General features: G+C 45.1%; 1 protein-coding gene and 1 pseudogene across 3 annotated transcripts; both read left to right on the plus strand.

The window, feature by feature from the left end:
* Positions 1 to 429: 429 nt before the first annotated feature.
* On the plus strand, positions 430 to 10,070 carry MSANTD4 (Myb/SANT DNA binding domain containing 4 with coiled-coils). 3 transcript variants are annotated; one of them, XM_062577554.1, is made up of 3 exons: positions 430 to 610; positions 6,065 to 6,694; positions 8,411 to 10,070. In XM_062577554.1, exons 2-3 carry the CDS (start codon positions 6,233 to 6,235, stop codon positions 8,984 to 8,986), a joined length of 1,038 nt encoding a protein of 345 aa, XP_062433538.1. In that variant the 5' UTR covers positions 430 to 610; positions 6,065 to 6,232; the 3' UTR covers positions 8,987 to 10,070. The 3 variants fall into 3 exon arrangements, with proteins under 3 accessions (XP_062433538.1, XP_062433555.1, XP_062433548.1); XM_062577571.1 differs by lacking the exon at positions 430 to 610 and adding an exon at positions 926 to 1,010; XM_062577564.1 differs by lacking the exon at positions 430 to 610 and adding an exon at positions 1,964 to 2,056.
* A 6,019-nt stretch (positions 10,071 to 16,089) lies between these two features.
* LOC134144833 (PHD finger protein 7-like) lies at positions 16,090 to 17,785 on the plus strand (annotated as a pseudogene).
* Positions 17,786 to 18,356: the final 571 nt, after the last annotated feature.

Genomic DNA, 18,356 nt, shown 5'->3' on the forward strand with positions numbered 1-18,356 from the left:
CACCGCGGCAGGAAGCCAGGCGCCCCGCGAGGCCGCGCCGACCGGCGCGGGCTGCTCGACGGGCAGAGGCGCAGCCGGGGCGCCGCCGGCTAACAGGCGCCCTGCAGCGGCCCGGCGCCTTCGCGGCCTGGTCTCCTGTCTCCTGTCTCCCGCCTCCCCGCGGAGCCCCCACCAGCCCCCGCCGCGGCCGCCGCCGGCTCAGACAAAGCAGGCGGAGGCGGAGGCGGGAGCCGCCCGCTCCGCCCCCGCGGCCGCACCAAGCGCCGCAGCAGCGCTGCCGGAAGCTCATTGAAGGGAGAAGGCGGGCGTTGCCGGGCCTAGCCAATCAGCGCCGGGATTCGGGCAGACAAGCAGCAGCTCCGGCCAATGGCGGCGGCGGGTGGCGCGCGGCTGGAGTCCCGTTGGGAAAGGAGCTGCGGGGTGCGACGCTCGCCCGGGGGATTCCGGCCCACCTGGGCGAGTCACGGCGGCGAGGAGGCGGCGCCGCCAGAGAAATGACGGGCCGGCCCCGCCAATAGGCGCGCGCGGAGGGCTGACAGGCAGGCGGCTGGCCCAATGGGAGCGCGGCGGCCGCTGCAGGGCAGGGGACCCGGAGGGGAGTTGGGCGCAGGTGAGTGCGCGGCGCTGCTCCCCGGGGACCCGAGCGGGGGTGTGGGGGGGAGGGGGGTGACCCCGTCCCCGGTGCGCTGCTCCCGCGGGGGCGCAGCCGGCCCGCCGGCTCCGCGGGAGCGCCGGGAGGGAGCGGGGCGAGGCGAGGCGGCGCCACCGCGCCTCGGGGCGGCCGTGCCGGCCCCCGGCCCCGCGCCGCCCGCGGGCTGCCCGCGCCGGGGGCGGCGAGCGGCGCGGGCCCGAGCGCGGCGCGGCCGCCGCTGCGCGCTGCCCGCCGCGCCGCGCTCGCCTGCCTTTGCGGGCGGCGCGGGCCTGGCCCCGCTGCCGGCCGGGGCGTCGCACCCGCGGGCACAGGCTGCAGCCTCTGGAAGTGGGAAAAGCCAGAAGACGTGGAAATCCGTGTAATTATTATTTTTTAAAACCCACTCGTGGATTATCCTTCAGAAATCTTGAGTTAATTCTAACCAATTCTATTCAGTCCTGGTGATCGCTTCTGTTGTTGGGTAGAGGGTTTTTTTCGTTTTGTTTGTTTGTTTTCTGGTGGTGGTGGTTTTTTAGCGCTCAGCTCCCGACCGTACTCACACAATATTATATTGTGAGCTGGGGAGACAGAAGCCGTGGGGGGCAGAATGTGGATGCTTTAAAGATTTTCTTTATCTGTTTATTTCATGTATTTTGGGAGTGTTGCACACAGTTTTGTAACAGTCCTTTTATTTCAGCAGAGACAGTCTGTTTCTGTCGTGCAGAGATGAGGGCCTTCCCCGACCTCCATCGGTCTAGCCTGGGAGAATTCCATCTAACCTAGAGCTTCTTGTTACGCTCTTTCCTGGAAGCCCCTTGAAAACTCTAGGCTATTGCGTGGTCAGAATGGTTTCTGTTTTTCTAGCCAGCACTTTGCATTTGTACCCAAACTGTACAAATGCATTTTACATTTGCAGCTATCACGCAGAAGGGCATTGCCGTGCGATGGGTGCATGGCTAATCACCTAACCGGAGCTCTTTGCATCCTCTGTTAACTCCCTACTGGTTTCTCTCTCAGATGGCCTCACTGCAGCTATTCTGCGTGAGGAGACTGAGAGTTTGGTCACATATCAGAAGTACTCTTGATCGTACACTTGAGAAGAATTTTTTGCTTGCACATGTCCTTTGTCTTCATAGTGGTCTAAGTAGCTTGATCTGATTAAAAGCTTTTTGTCCACTCTGCACTTATTGCCACATTCTTTTTCCAAGTGGAGCGCCCTTTTTTCCGAAGTTGGTTCCCTGCATGAGCATTATGTGTTGTGGAATCCTCTACAGAATCACAGAACAGTTGAGGTTGGAAGGGACATCTGGAGATCATCTGGTCCAACCCCCCTGCTCAAGCAGAGTCATCTAGAGCACATAGGACAGGATGGCATCCAGGTGGTTTTGAATATCTCCAGAGAAGGAAACTCCACAACCTCTTTGGGTAACCTGTTCCAGTGCTACCAAAGACACTGAAATGTAGACTAATTACAGTATTGATTTCCAAAGACTGTAATATTTATCTACAACTATTTCAAAATGTATGAACTTAATAGTTTAGACATTATATCAAAGCAAAATTTATACATGCTCTATGTTGTGTCTTTGTAAATTATGCCTTTCAAATTGGTGGCTGATAGCGTTTTTTCTGTAACTATCTAGAACATGTACAAATCTTGACGTGTTACCATTTTTGTCCCTTAAATACTCTGAGCAAATGACATTTCGTTTTCTACATTAAAAAGTAGTTTCCCAGAGAGCAACTAGCAACATTGGAAACGAGAATATTCCAAACCTTGACTTTATTAAGATCATATTGTTTTCTATTTAATACATGAAAGAGGTAAATAATCTCACAGTGGGGTTGATCCAATTCTGGAAGTGAATATGTGTTAAGAAAATTTATTAACAGATTAATAAGAAGGGAAATGTCTTTAATGGGTCAATATGTTTTCACACAAAAAAGACCAGTGGAGAAGATAACTTCTGTACTTCTCATGACTACTACCTTCTACTTTATTTTTTTAAATAGGCAAGTAAGGCTTGCAGGTATTCTATTTACAAATTTAAGGGCTTGTACTAGACATTCTCAAGAAGAAAAAAGTCAAAGAAAATTTTGCATAATAAAGGCAATAGATGCCAAGAGTTTCCAAGTTAGATATTGCACTGCTCATTTGGTCAGGTTGCTCATCTGCTTGACTTGTAAAATAAGATCTAAAACTGAAGAGTAGGCATTTCATTTCCACAGTGGATGGGGAGAACATACAGGTGATTCAGAACACCTGTGATCTGGGCAAGGAGCCAGGAGATTGACTCACAGGATAGCTGGACAATGGTGCATTTTAACTTGTAACCTTTTCTGCAGCTAAGATGAGAATTATTTCTGTCTTCTACATTTCTGTAGAATTACAGTTAGAAAATTAGAAAATAATGTTGAATAAAAACTGATGTGAAGACTTTTCTTTTTTGGCCTGTGATTGTGCCTACTCTCTCTCCCCTACTGTGCTATGCTTGTACTGAGAAATTTTGTAAGAGTAGAGATAAAGAGAGGTGCCATATCTGTCTCTAAAATCCTGTGATTTCCCTGCCACTGGGGAATGACCATTGCTTTGTTGATCCTAGCCAGGGCTAGGTGAAAGGTTCGTGCAGTATATGCGTGCAGTATACATCTCGAGATGAAAGCAGCTTTATTCAGGTAAACCCTAAGAAACATACCCAGTTCCCCAAACCTTTGATAAATCTGACCCTTTGCCCCATATTCAGCTAAGTACTTAAGTGTTTACTTAAGAACATGCTTAAAAATCAAGCATGTTATTTCTGCTGATTTAAATAAGTAGGACTTGACCTTAGTCAAAGGTTCAATGTCTTGGTAGTGACATGTCCAGAATTAATTATTCTGAAAACTATGTTGTATGTAGGAATCCTAAATAATTCTTTTTACCTAGAAGACAAACTCAAAATTGATACCTCTGAATATTTCTCCCTCACACACAAACCCTGAGATCAGACAGATGCAAATGTTCTGTGTGTTGGAAGAATTGTTGCTAAGGCCATTGTGTAACTATATAAACTCAGTGTGATTATTTTGAACCTAACTTGAAACTAATAATAATTTGATAGCATTTGACTGTATCTCCAAGCATGCGTATTTCTCCAGTTTTAGTGATTTAAATGTTTTTCATCAGTGTGAAAGAGGATACGTGTCTATCCATCGATCACTGTTAATAAGGCAGTTACTCTGGATGTTTCCCAAAGCTCTCTCAATTCTTTAACGCCAGTTTAGTGCACTCGTAACTTTATAGAAAGATTAAACTGCTTGATGACTTTTTAAAAATTAACTTTTAACAAGCTGAACTTAGAGTTTGATTGATAAGTCAAGAAATTCAATTGCTGTAATAACAGAAGAAAAGCAATTTGAGTTAAAAAGCAAAAAGCAAGTCCCAAATAAATCATTTTTCTTCCAAATTGAAGTAAATATTATAATACCTAGTATCTTTTCAGGGTAAGCTCATAGTAATAAAGGCTAAGGGAGAAGCTTAAAAATCAGATAAAAGGTCTCAGAAAAAAATTATATACACCAACAGATTCAATACTGTGTTGTGGCTATAAATCTGATTTTTTTTAAAACTGAAACATTTTTTATTATTACTGGTCATGTCGAGCTAAGTGTGTTAAAAACAGACAAGTGATGCTATTTTTTAAATTAATTCTTCTCTTTCCTTAAATTTTTTTTTTTTCCAGAAAGGCAGGAAGTTTTATGCATCTGAAACAGTAACATGTAGTTTCCAACTTGAGTTTGCAGATTCAAAATTATTGGGTAACTGCATGGTAGCACTGTATTGTAGTCTTTGTAGATACATGCTTATGTATCTACTTATGTTCTGTGAAATTAGTTTCTTCTTGGGGTTAGCTTTTGCATATTTGCTAGCTAGCAAGCATCAGAAGTAAGTGAATTTACAGTAGGGGGCAATAGGGCAACATTTTAACTGGGAAAAATAGGGAAATAGTTTTTTAAAGGCGCATTTTATAAAATATTTGATACCATTCTGCTTAGATGCTGGAGTGCAGAAGAATGTTACTTGATACAGAAAACTTCGTAAGGGGACCAGATAGAAAGCAATATCTAATATTGTATGTGTATTATCCCCAAAATGGAGAGGTTTTGTGTAATGTGCTGATGTGTAAGTTTTAACCAGCCTTAGGAAAGTAACAGGAGAAAAAGAAAAAAAATACTTAGCAACATAAACAACCTGGATAGGTTGAGAAAAAGCATTTGCTATTTAATCATTAAGTCCATTAGCCATTAGTCAATAGCAATCAAATATATAATTTATGATGCATATGTTTCACACAGACAAAATACCATGTTGGATTAAATAGTGAAGAATCATAACAGCTTGAAACTGTAAATACTATATTGATTAATAGTGAAACATTGGCCTCCTTGGTTTAAAGCCTTTTTCCAGTGGTGGTGGGTAACAAGTGTTTCAGAAGATTCAAAACAAATCCTAAGGTGGACTTTTACTAAGCAATCTAAGAACATTTTTTAAATTCAATCTCTCTTTTCTTTTGTAATGCAGTACATGATGTATTAATCACTACATTAATATTCCCATATGTTTCACCCACTCAAACTTTCCACTATCTCTGTAGAGTTGTTCACAATCTGTCAAGTGTATTATGGGGTTTAGCTTTCCCTTCAGAGTCAGGCACAGGATCAGCTACTGCAGAAGGTAGAGGACTGGCTTAGCTTTCAAGCTGTGATCGCATCTGACATGGGTTGAGGTGGTTGTGCCGTGAGAGATGGATGGAGGAGGCTTTAACACTGGCATGTAATGACTTATTCCTAAATCTATTTCCTATTAAAGCATCTCTGATGTGTGCCATGATTTGAATATGTACTACTAGTTGTTTTCTGTCATTCAACAGAATTGTTCCAGTTTTTCTTTTCTGATTAAAGTAAATCAGAAGTGCAGCTAAAACTTCAACCTTTCAAATCAATCTACTTAAAAAAAGAAAATAGAAATAGCTTTTAAAAGTGTTGAAGAAAATCAGTCACTTAAACCTTTTATGTTTCTGAACTAATGATAATTTTAGCTTCTTTTGAAAATAATTTAATATTCAAACTGAGATGTGTATGTCAAATTTTAGCCTCATGCAGATCTCAACTGGCAAAACCATAAGAGCCATATTTTTATTATGGAAATATCAACTCAACCTTGATGGTTTGTGACATGGATATATTAATGGATTGATAATTCATATGAGATTAGAGAAGCCCATCTGTAGCTATTTTATATTCAGAATTTAACAAAATTGTTTTCTTCTATTGGATGAATGATCAGTTGAGAATATGCGTTCTTTAACTAGTTGACTTAGGAGTCAAGTTAATTAAATGAAAATATAAACTGCATATCTTTGAGATTTATGTTGTTTGCTCTTTTTCTCTTAGGAAGTCTGACAAATAGAAAATACTACCAAGTGAAGAGAAAATTTACTTCACAAGAACTGAGTGAACTACTTTAATTGCTTTTAAAATTCTATTTGTATTAATAACTGATTAGTGTCAAAACATTTTTGAATCTGTTCTGGTAAAATTATTAGCTTAAAGCTGGAAAAAATGAAACAATTAAAAAGAAAAAGAAAAAGCAATTTTAGTGTTCAGGAAACGCAAACTCTCCTTAAGGAAATCAGAAAAAGAAAAGAAGTACTCTTTTCCAAGCAACTTAATACAACAATTAATGAGATGAAACGGAAAGCTTGGGAGGAAATAGCAGAATGTGTGAATGCTGTAGGTGAAGGAGAGCAAAGAACAGGGACAGAAGTGAAAAGACGGTACCTTGATTGGAGAGCACTCATGAAGAGAAAACGCCTGAACGCAAACATCAAAGTAGTAGGTGCTGGGTTTCACTTTCCTTCATCTGATTTAGATGACTCTCTCAATGAAGAAATGGATGAGAAAATGGGATTTGCAAATGAATGTAGTTTTGAATGGCAGAATATCACTGACTTCAGAGAAGCAGGTGGATCTTTAACAGAAATCAAAGTGGAAGAGGAAGAGGAGGATCCGCAGAGTTTTGAAGTAAGTAATTAGGAGACGGTAGCTGTATTCAATATGGCCTTCTTTACACATCAGTGTGGGGCTTTTTGCTATCCTTCTTGGTAGCATCTGTTTCTAGTTTTGTCTGAATGTGTGAATTAAAGAATCTGTAGAAACAAGTATGTATCTGAGAGTTGGCATTCAAATCCAACAACTTGTTGTTATGTGTACAGTCTTGGATATTGGTTATTAAATTAATACCACACAACTTTGAATATATATTTGCATATATATTTCCCAATTCTGCATGCCATAGATAGCAATTAATGCCATCAGGAGGATGAAAATACATATGTATTGAAGGAAATCATAGTTATTTTAATATTCAGGCTGTTTATATAGATGAACACAGGAGAGAAATGCACCTTTTTCACACATGAAAATATTTGTAACCTGGAGATACAGGAAGATGGAGTGCTGTTTGCATTTCTTAAAATGAACGCATTTGAGATGAAACTGTAACATGAACAAGTCAACTAGCCATTACTGTCAAAATTTCAATGTTAATTCTGACAAGCAGCTATGAAACCTGCAAAGGTTGATGCTATTGGTAGTACCGTGACTATCCTGGGTGAGGCAACCAACTAGAGTGAAATTAAATGTTACGGTAGTTTTGATCTGCCTCTACATATTTATACTGTTTTAAAAATTGGTAAATGAACTTTTTGATTTGGGAGCAAATCCTCTCTCTGCTCATTTGAGAGGAGTACTGGAATATTGGTTGTACTTATCAATGTAAGCTGTTTAATGGTAGTGAGAATGCTGTCTGACTACTGCTGAAATTTGTCTGTTTTCTCTAATATGGGAGGATTGGCAGTGGATCTCATTGTGTTAAGATTTTCTGAACCCATATCTTCCTCAGTTTCTTTCCTTTGTAGCATACTCAGCGGGACATGATGATCCCATATGTACTATGTATTTGTAGCCTATAATGGCTGTAATTCTGCATGAATTGTTACAGTCCAACAGGAGCAACAGTGCTAGCCCCAAAGTTGCCTATGTCATAAATGGTTTTGAAAAGAACAAGTCTATACAAAATTGATTTAACAAGTCTAGTTTATGGATCAATTAATGCAATCTGAAAGGAGCATGCAAAATAAGTCAGATGAATTCAAATACAGAACAATATTAAATGTTCTTAGAAATGGAATTCTCATTTTAATGAAGGCTAGGTTAATTTACATAACCAAATATCCTACAGATCCAGCTGCTTTGATAAATTGATTGGTCACAACAAATCCTTAGTGGTTCATAGAAGTGTTATGGAGCTATATGAAAAAATAGAACAATGCATGCTTTTTAAATCCAGTTTTCTTTCAGAGGCTTTGTATAATCTGTAGTATCTGTCATGCCTTTTTTTTGTTTAAAGGTAAAGTTATGTAAAAGAAAAAGTGTGTTCTCTCCTGTACTTTTCTTGCATATCCACTGAAGAATTGGTTTTACATTTTTGGTTATCGGATATTAACTTGTAAATCTGACATATTTCTGTACTTGTAAAATAACATAGAACAGTCTTTGAATCTAGCATGGTTATTCTACAAAATGTAAGAAAACAAATCTGGATTAATTTTTAAGATAGTAAAACAAAAAAACCTGCAAAACAAAATGCTTGCTGTTTTCATTGAGGTTAGTTGTAACAGATTTATTATGGTAAAGAGACTTGAATATAATTCTGGCATATTGCATTTGTCTCTGCAGTTTCCTATTGAGGAAGAAGAAGAAATTTTGTCATCAGTTTTGCCAGATTCGAAAAAGGAAAATGACCTACCAGATTTTACTCACATTGAAGAGTTTGGAAATCTAAGCTCTGCTCAAGCTAGGCTAGTCTATGAAGATTCTCACTTGCTTATAAATCTGGAGAAGCAGAAGGTGGAGTTGGAGAAACAGCGACTAGACATTGAAGCTGAAAGGCTGCAGGTGGAAAAGGAGCGTCTGCAAATAGAAAAAGAACGGTTACGGCATGTTGACTTGGAGCATGAGAGACTTCAACTTGAGAAGGAGCGACTTCAGATTGAGCGAGAGAAATTGAGGCTAGCGACTCTGCAAGCTGAAAAACCTACCCTAGAAAATGACCTTGCTCAAATAGAGAAACCCATCATGCAGCCTCTGGATCTAGAAACTGAAAAGTTAAAACTTGAGAAAGAACGTTTGCAGTTAGAGAAAGAGAGATTACAGTTCTTAAAGTTTGAGTCAGAGAAGCTGCAGATTGAGAAGGAACGCTTGCAAGTGGAGAAAGAACGTCTTAGAATTCAGAGAGAGGGCCACTTGCAGTGAACTTCTTAACTTAAGCATAGATTTAGTGTTTTGATGTTTGTAAAATAGAGGTTGTTCTTTTCTTAATACTGAAACTGTTCTAGGGGCTTAATGTTCTTCTGTCCAGAATTGAATGTTGATGTTAAACTTTTAAAAATGGAATAGTGCTTAATAAGTCAGTGTGCCTACATAAATGGAGCTTATGTATGAAATTGTTTTTCAGTATATCAGAGCAAAATGTTATGTTCACTTGTCTTTAGTATTGTATTGTATAGTTTGGTGTCCTCTTCCCACAGACAAATTGATTTTTTTTTTAATGCAGTAACAGTAATTCCCTAAAATTACAGGAATCACAAAATAAATCAGCATATGTTGTGAGGGCATGGTGCGGAAGATAGCCCACACAGTATATATGTGTAATTTAAACTGAACACAGTAACACAGAGCTATGATGTGATTGCTTCATTATACTCAGTTCCCCCCTTTCAGAGTTTTCCATCCCCACAATTAAAAGAGGAGTTCAGGAATTATCTAAGAGTGAAGTACAAGTTAAATTCCCTACAGTGGTGTCTACTGTTGTTCCATGACCTAAACTGAGTAGGAGTGCAGAAGATAGTGAACTCCTTCCATTTGCATGAAGTATTCATACTACACAAAGCTGTATATCAATAATACCTACACTGTTGGATGTATCAGGTCATGAATAATGCTATATAGAATAATTTACATCTAGATTACCTGTCTGAATATAGCAAGAGGACTTAGTAGCAGGAAGTAGCTGTCAGATCAACCTGTGGTGACCCCCTGAAGTAAATTGCTAGATTTGATCTGTTCCTTGAGAGACAGTAGCTCATGATGGGAGTCTTGGGAGTGAAGTCAAAGGCAGAGCCCATGTTAAGGAACACTAAGCTTCTCACTCTTGATGTTAGTTCTACCTGGCCAGGATTAAGATCATCTCAATAAGGCAGGATAAAGAAGCTTGAATGGCTGACACCATACAGTATGTGTTAAATTAGGTAAACAGAAGTGATTATTGTTGAAGTTGTCATTTTTTTCATAAGTGATGTATTCATTTAAAATAATAATAAAGAACAAGGAAACTTTCTATGATTTCATACACATATCTGTTTAAATTACAACTGAGCCAAACTTTGCACTTCTCAGCTAGCTTTTGTTAACTCCATTTGAAACTTAAGACTATCAGAATACTAAAACTGAGTATATGTTGAGTGACTTACATGGATTCTTGTGCAAGTAAATATATTTATACCACTACAGGATTACTTTTATTTTGCAAAAAAAAAAAAAAATGTTATTTTTCTATTACTGAAACAAGTGTGCTTCTATAGTGGAAATAAATTTGACTACTACAACCCAAAATTGCTCCTGAGACGATGTTTCTTCAGAGAGAAAACCAGAGGACTACATATTTAGAGGAACCTGGATACTCCACATTGCAACAGCCCCAAGTTGCTAGTGCCTTTGTTCCTTGTGTAATAAACTGGAGAGACAAGGCACCTCAAAATAGGATTCAAAACAACCAGTACTTGGGAAGGGAAAAGAGGAGAACACAAACGAGTTGGATGGAAATGCCCTAGAGGGAAGTGTATCTGAAATTCTCTTTTTCTCCTCAAAGTGAGTGACTACCTTATGTGTGTCAAACACATTTACACCAGAAGGAGCTTTCTCTGCCTATTTATCAGTCATTCGCTTCACTTATCTTACCCTTCTAAAACATATAAGAGACAATTCAGAATTTTTGTTGTGATTGCCTAACGCATAGAGATACTGGAATCTGCCCAGATACTAACATGGATTTCATAATTGCCTTATCCTGAGGTGACCCATTTTTCTAGAAATCTATTCTGAGTGCCAAACTATGGGTGAGTTGGAATGACTGAGGGTCAGTGTAACCTGGAATGCAAGAGTAAGTTAGTGACCAGAAGTACCATGTCAGGCCAGATAATGCTTCTGTAGTCCTTTGCACGCAAAACACTTGTCTGGGAAGGAGCAGGTGTGGCATCTGGCTCTTGTTCTGAAAGGCAGTTATGCCACTAGTTTATACCAGCACCTGTTTCTTCATCTTTTATTTCAGTTCAAGGATGTAATCATTAGGATTAAGACTTACATCTTACATTGGACATCTTGGAAATTTTGCTCTAAGAACATTGAAGATTTGGACAAAAAAATACCCAACTGAGATAAATCTGAAAGTTTTGGCTTTTTTATTTCAGAAATTTGAACACTTTATGAAAAAAGCAATAAGCAAGCAATTATTTCTTTTAACAACTATCTATTCAGCCTCCTAGGGAAGTGATGTATCCTTTGGTTATACAAAGCCTCTTGGAAAATATTAAATGTTGAAATTAAGTACGATCATAAATAATTGAAAACACAATTCCAACACAAATTTTAGAGCAAATTGTAGAGTTTAATACAATAATTTTAATAGCTTGCTTTTTTTGTACCAAAATTGCAGTCATTTTATGGTAATTTAAATGTCATTCTTTCAAATACTAATCTGTAATCTCTTAAACCTTAATTACTTGATTTACCAATTTGGAATCCTGATAGCAAAGTCTAAGGGCAAGATTTAGACTGTCTAAATGTCACTGAAGTCAGGACTTGCACATTAATTTCATTCCCATGTGAAGGAGAGATTTTGGATTCCTGCATAAAAGAAGGGTCTATGATTATATGTAAGCTAACCGACATTCCCAGACTGAGGACTGTAAGACAAGGAGGAAACCACTTATAGAGGAAGGGGCAAATATTCGGGATGGGGGGAAGGAGTGAGGATCAAACATTTAGTATGAGGGAAGGTGGAAGAGGGAAGGTGAGGGAAGCCAATCATAGCAGTTAGACACAGCCCAGTGGTGTTTTGCCAAGACAAGTAATGAAACAAAGTACTGTAAATATCCCCAGAGGTTATTGGGAGACGCCTTGTTAAGCTTATTCCTGATATATTGGTGTCCAGTCTCATGGCTCTGTGATGCCTCACGGGAATGTATACATGAAGGTGAGGGGAAAAGTGAAGCCTGAGATTCAGCAGGGAGATCCGTAGTGACAAGCTTATATGTTAAGTGTACGCCCGGATGTTTCCCCTCGCTGCAGGGAAAACATCTATTCAAACCTTAATAAATGTCATTATGTCAGGTAATCCTTAAAGGATTTTCTAGCTAGTAATTCTAAGGCTAGAAGGCTGAATAATGAAGGTTAGATAAAGGCTACCCCACTGAGTTTCTCACCATCTGCTTTTAGTGGCGTGTCCCAACAATTTGTGCCCAGTTAAGACATTAATGAAGAGGAGCAGAGTACGTCCAGGTGTTTTCACAAAACAATTTGGAGACAGACTTGCCGATGTTTAAATGGTATACTAAAAACAGCCAGAAAAGCTCACAGGGCAAGGTTGTGAACCTTACCCTTGGACAGCCTGGCATGAACAGCAGCTACACTCCAACAGGACATACCTGAGAAAGCACAGTATGATTCAACACAGACTTAATTTCCTTGAATATAAAGGGTCATGTGTTATTTCTCTCTAGGCCACTTCAAGCAACTTTCTGCATGCACAAAGACACTCTGCAAGCTGCATATACACAACTTAGAGTATAAAATATTTATTATCTAATGTAAACAATAGTTAGAATTTAAAAAGCTGTCAGGCTAAGCATTAGTATCCTCATCACCACTGGTAGGGCATCCAAAGATCCTCTGTTAACCAGGCAGGCATCAGTCAGGAGATGAAGGATCAGCCTGCAGGACTACCTGGAATGGCTCTTTGATAGCCCTGAGTTGCTATCTTCTGACTCCTCTCTCTCTCTCTCTCTTTTTTTTTTTTTTTCCTTAGGATTTTTTAACCTTTCCATATTTTTTTCTTTTCTCCTTAAATTCTCAAATTACTACTGATACCTATCTCAACAATCCTACATCTGTCTGTGGTTTTAGCTTTCTTATTTTGCTTGACTTTTTTTCTACAAGTTTTTTTCTCACAACTTGCAAGTTTTCTCATCAGTGTGAGCCAAGGTTAGGCAGCTGGGCTGTTATCAGTGCTGGGCCTGGGTTACAGCTGAATACTTTAAATGGGGAAGCTACACATTGATCAGGACAGTTGATAGGACCCACGCAGCCTCACTAGTCATAATCCAGGAGGTCTTGGATACTGGTAGCACTAGACAGACCAACCTCTATAGCATGTAGCAGTTCTCCAATGCTTACTTGTAGAGGAACTGTTGTCCCAAAATCTGGGTTCTGTTACCCGGTGTGCAAGCAACTAATAGACACACAGGGTCGAGATATTTGTTTATTTCATTTCTGCGCAGAGATGGGTGCTAGGTGGTAAATCCACAAAGCTAGCACCCCTTCTCCCCCTCTCATTCTTGATTTATACACACTTTCCAGGGAGTACTTTATACAAATCTTTCTATTGGTTTCATTACATCAGGTAATTGCTCTGCGCTTGCACTTTCACATTCTTGTTAATTAGCATAGGAAGTGGAGAAGAGGCAGTGACATCATTATCATGTCATTTCCATCTCATTATTCATTTAGGGGTGTGTAGTTTAATATGTTAATAAGCCTTAATGAACCTAAGGTCACTTCTGGGTTATTCTGCTGTTTTTGTCTTACCTACCCCTCACATTCTTCAAAGCGCTGTGGTTTCATCAAGGTTATTTAGCCAGAGCTGCTTATCCTTTGCAGTACTGTTTTTCTCTCTCCCTTGTCCTTGAGTCTTGTTAACTATTTGCAAGGTTTTTCTTACAGTATTTCTCTAACAGAACTATGTGACTGGATAAAGGTGTCCTTTATGTTACTTCTGTTCCTATCTCCAGGATAACAGTAAGACTGCAAAAACAGGCAAAGTCAGTGACACCTTCCTCCAGCTATCTCTAGGTGTTGGAAAAGCTTCTCAAAGTCTCTGGTAGCTCAATGGAATATGTTGATGGGCCCAAGAAGGAAAGAAAGGTAAGTTTTGCCTTCTGAATTTTTTAAAGTAGAATTCAGGCAGATATGAGAAAGAGGCTTCCATTTATATCATGCTATTATCCAGTTGCTAGATGGTAGTTGTTCAAAATATTGCTACTAAATGAGTTCTTCCAGTAATCTAGGATTGCACTTGGTTTATATGTACTGGACAACAATCTATCTGGTGTTCATGAATCATGTTCACTGCTTTGGCCATGTTCATATTTTACCCCTCCTCTCTCAAAAGACACATTTTTAAATCTATCAGATAAAATTCCTCTCTGCAAGTAGGCACACAGCCTGACAGCTCACATTTCTTTGCCTTTTCATAGAACTTCTCAGGCTCATTTGCCACAAAGGAGTATTAGCAATGATGTCACCTGCTTCTCCAGCTTACACTCCCCCAGAAATCCGCCTCAGAAAGGCAGAGAAATCCAAGGAGATTGTATCAGATCCAGGGTTGATATTTTACAAGTGTGAAAAAAAAATCTGTTGAAAATCCTACTTGATGTCAAACATGAGATTGATAGGGGTTATGAGTGGGAGAAAAGGGAGGAGGAAATACTCTGATTCTTCTCTATTGCTGCTGAAATCAAATAGTGAATTTAAGGCAGAGAGTGCCAGAAAATTGCCACTAAATGCAATCGTTTCCCCCCCATTTTTTTCTTTTATACAGTTGAATGTAATAACTTTCAAATCTGGGATAACTGACAATATCTAGACTTTGAACATAAGTGTTCAAAGCCTTCCAAAGCCTTAAGGCTCAGCATAGGTTCTTATTTCAAAAGCTGCCGTTTCACCTTTACTGACTTAGGAAATAGGGCCCACATTTCCACACAGGAATTAGTAATGTCAGCCTGCCTCCGGCCCCCCAGCACTACCAGCGCCTCTGAGCACGGGACAGGTGCGCGCAGGGGAGGTGGTGCTGCCCCGCGCAGGGCTGGGCCCGGGGCCCTGCTCCAGCCCCGCGGGGCTCCCGGGCCGCGGCCCCTGCGGCGGGCGGCGAGAGGTCGCCCCGGGGCCGGGCAGGAAGGGGCTCGCGCGGGGCTGCCGCGGCGGCAGGAGCGGGGCCGCACGCCGCGGCCGCTGGGGCTGGGCCGCGCTGGGCTGCGGAGTCACCCCGGCCCCGCTGCTCCCCCAGGGTCGGCGAAGGAGTGCCTGGAGCGGAGACCCCGGCGCTGCCGGGGCAGATCTTTCCCGGAGCACTCGCTGTCGAGCTGCCTCGTGTGCGCCATGAAGCGCAAGGCGCCGATGCCAGGGAGGAGGGTGAGAGCAGAGCGAGCCTGAGCTGCTCTGCCGCGCACGAGGCCTGGGCCACGGCGAGGGACGTGCTAGGCGGGAGAGGTGTGCAGGGAGGAGAGGTCTTCACTTCGCAGGTCTGGCTGGGAGCCAGGGGCTCCCAAGAAGGGACGAGAGGGGCCGGCAGAGGCAAGGGGAAGGCAAGAGCAGGTCGTGCGTGGGAGCTCTGGGGGCCGGGGCCAGAGCCTCCTCCGGGTCAGCGTGGGGCTGTCGGGGAGCCGTGGGGGCAGCAGTCATCACCAGGAGGGCACTTGCGCCGCAGGGAGGGAGCAGGCCCTGGTGGGGGAAGCCCTGCAGGACCCTTTCCCAAAGCCCCAGCGAGGTGCTCAGTGGCTGGGGCCTTTGCAGCCCCCTCCGCAGCCTGCGTGCTGTGTCGCCAAGCCGATTCCAACTCGGATCTGTACGGCGAGAAACAGCGGAAGGACGGTCTCTGCGCCCACGAGAATTGCCTGGTGAGTCTCCCTGGGCTGCGTCCAGCGTCCCCCCGGTGCCGAGCCCAGCAGCCTGCGACCTCCCTGCCCCGCCGGGCACGATGGGCACGTGGGGATGCACCTGGGTCTCAACGTCCTCCCGAGAGCTCTGCGGGTGTCAACTCCTCCCGCAGTCCCTTTGCTGCGCTCTGCTCGGGTTCTCCTCGTGCGCCCCAACACGGCGGGTGCTCCGCTCAGCGAGGCCCAGCAGCCCAGTGCTGCCCGCAGCAGCGTCCCCCAGCCCCTCGCCCGGGCGCTCCCGGGCAGCGGTGCCTTGCCAGGCCACAGCGCAGCCCGGCCTCCCACCCCTCCAGGCCTCTGCGCTGCTTGTTGCGGAGCAGCTCGAAGGCCCGTGAGCACGGCAGCGTGCCCAGCGCCGGGCAAGTGGGCATGGCCTCTCGCCAGGGTCTCAGCAGCACCTGCCGGCAATGCGCCATGCCTCCCCGACCTACTGAGCTCCGGGACTTTTCTGTTTGTCAGTCTCTTGCCAGCGGGCTCCCTGTGAGACACGCCAGCGAGACGGGAGCCGACGAGTTCCTTCCGGCGGGTATCAGGCGGGCAGTGAAGCAGGCAACTCGGAAGGTGAAGGAAGAGCTAGCAGGGGTGTGGGGAGGTTTGTGCCGGCCTGGGTTGTGCGAGCTCAGGCTATGCTGCGGGAAGGAAATCCCGGGGTCTTGCATCAGCTGCCGGCAACACTCCTGCAAGGCCCGGGAGCTGCAGCGAGGCTGCAGCAGAGGCAGGAAGCCCAGCGCCTGAGGCAGAGCTGCAGCACGTGAGCCAGCAGTGCCCCCGTCATGCCTGCAGCCTTGCCAAAGGTGTGCAGCAGGCTTTGGGGGCCCTGAGCATGTCTCTGACGGGGGGCCGCTGTGCTCGTCCTAGCTCTGCTATGTCTGCGGCGAGCGAGGGGCCACCATTAGGTGCCGGCAGAAGGGCTGCAAGCGCAGCTTCCACTTCCCGCGTGGCTGCGAGGATGGCTGCGCCTCGCAGTTCTTTGGGCAGTACAGGTAAGAGGTGACGAGGCTCATGCTGGGTGGCCTCTGCCTCCGTCGTCCTGCAGGCAGCCCTGGCCAAGAGGGCAGCTAGCTCTGTGCTGCCGGGACCCTGCAAGAGCCCTGCTGGAGCCGGGAGGGCTCCTCTCTGCGCCCCTTTTGCCTCCACTGGGTGCAGGAGCAGAGTGGGAGGGTGCCCTAAGCCATGCCCTGGCAATCCCTTGTGCTCGGCTCCCGAGGAAGGTGGGCTGGAAAGCCAGTGGCTTGCTCCGGCCTCCTGTCTGCAGTGCAGGTCCTCAGCTTGGTGCAAGGACACCAGAGCCCAGCACAGAGGGATGATGCCCGGACCTCAGCTAGAACATGCCAGCACCCTTGGGTGGGAGATTCATGGGCCAGAAAGGGGTAGAAGAGAGGCATGCACACATTGCCTGGGAGCTGCCAGCCTCTAGAGCTTGCGGGATAGTCTTGCGCAGAAAGGCACCTCGCCCACCTCTTCCCTGTGCCACCCAGGTCCTTCTGCTGGGAACATCGCCCGGAGCAGACCATGGAGGCGCAGCAGGATGGGGAGACCTGCTGTCTCATCTGTCTGGAGCCCGTGGAGGGAAGGCTCTCCCATCACACTCTGGTGTGCCCCGCGTGCAGGCACGCCTGGTTCCATCAGGGCTGCATCCAGGTATGAGGCCCTTCCCGCGGCCCCACCTTGGTCATGGCCGGTGGCCAGCAGTGGGCAGTGCCCCACGTGCCCAAGTGCTGCCGTGCCTCTCTTGCAGCAACAGGCTCTCGGCGCTGGCTTCTTCTGCTTCCAGTGCCCGCAGTGTCAAGACAGGGAGACCTTCCTGTGGGAAATGTCTTCTGTGGGCATCTGAGTGCCCATGAGGTTGGCTCTCTTCTGCCCTTGCCATGTGCCCACGAGACAGAAGAGGGGCACAAGTCTACGGGGCAGGGGAGGCTCATCCCTTGCTTGGCTTCGACCTGGCAGGCAACCCACCTGGGAGGCAGAGGGGGCCTTTGCTGAGCTGCATGAGAGGCACCGTCGATGTGACACCAACCAGTGTCTTTCTGTGCGAGGCAGAGAAGAGGCAGCAGAAGAGGGGTAAGTCGTCAAAGCCCCAGTTCCCCTGCTGGCCATGTGCCTTAGTGCCAGTCTTGCACGCTCTCTGAAGGTCTTTGGAAGAGGGATGGACCCCCTGCGGGGGCAGGAGAACAGGCAACGGGACAGCCCTTTGCACAGGCATGCTGTGCTGCTGGGGCAGGAGGGATGCCCCTGCTAGCAGTGGCCAAGTGGTGTGCCAAGCAGTGGCCGGTTGGTGGGGGGCTGTGCCCAGGCTCTTGGCCTCCCCAGGAGCTCTGGGAGCAAGGGCCCTTGGCACTTGGGGGGCCAGGCCAGGCCAGGCAGCTGGGCCAGGCCCCCCTCTTGCTCGAGTACCCTTGTCCTTGGCTGCCTCCCTAGAGTCACGGGCAGCGCTGGCTGCCACTTTGGCCACCAACCCGTTTGCTTTCCTAGGCCATGGCAACTGCTGCTTTGCTCCTCCTACGCTGCCAAAGGCACGCACCACCGCTGCTCCGCCTTGAGGCCCACCGCAGTCACATGGGAGTGTGACGACTGCGCGGGCCTGGGCACCGGTAAGGGGAGAAGCTGGGTGGCCCCGGATGCCCCCAGGCCACAGC

The sequence above is a fragment of the Rhea pennata genome, chromosome 1 (genome assembly GCF_028389875.1).
Source record: "Rhea pennata isolate bPtePen1 chromosome 1, bPtePen1.pri, whole genome shotgun sequence".
NCBI lineage: Eukaryota > Metazoa > Chordata > Aves > Rheiformes > Rheidae > Rhea > Rhea pennata.

Bases quoted from the DNA above. Each gene is read 5' to 3' on its own strand.
- MSANTD4 (XM_062577554.1), top strand. From the start codon at position 6,233: ATGAAACAATTAAAAAGAAAAAGAAAAAGCAATTTTAGTGTTCAGGAA. The intron at 6,695-8,410 runs GTAAGTAATTAG...TTGTCTCTGCAG, and splicing joins AGGATCCGCAGAGTTTTGAA to TTTCCTATTGAGGAAGAAGA.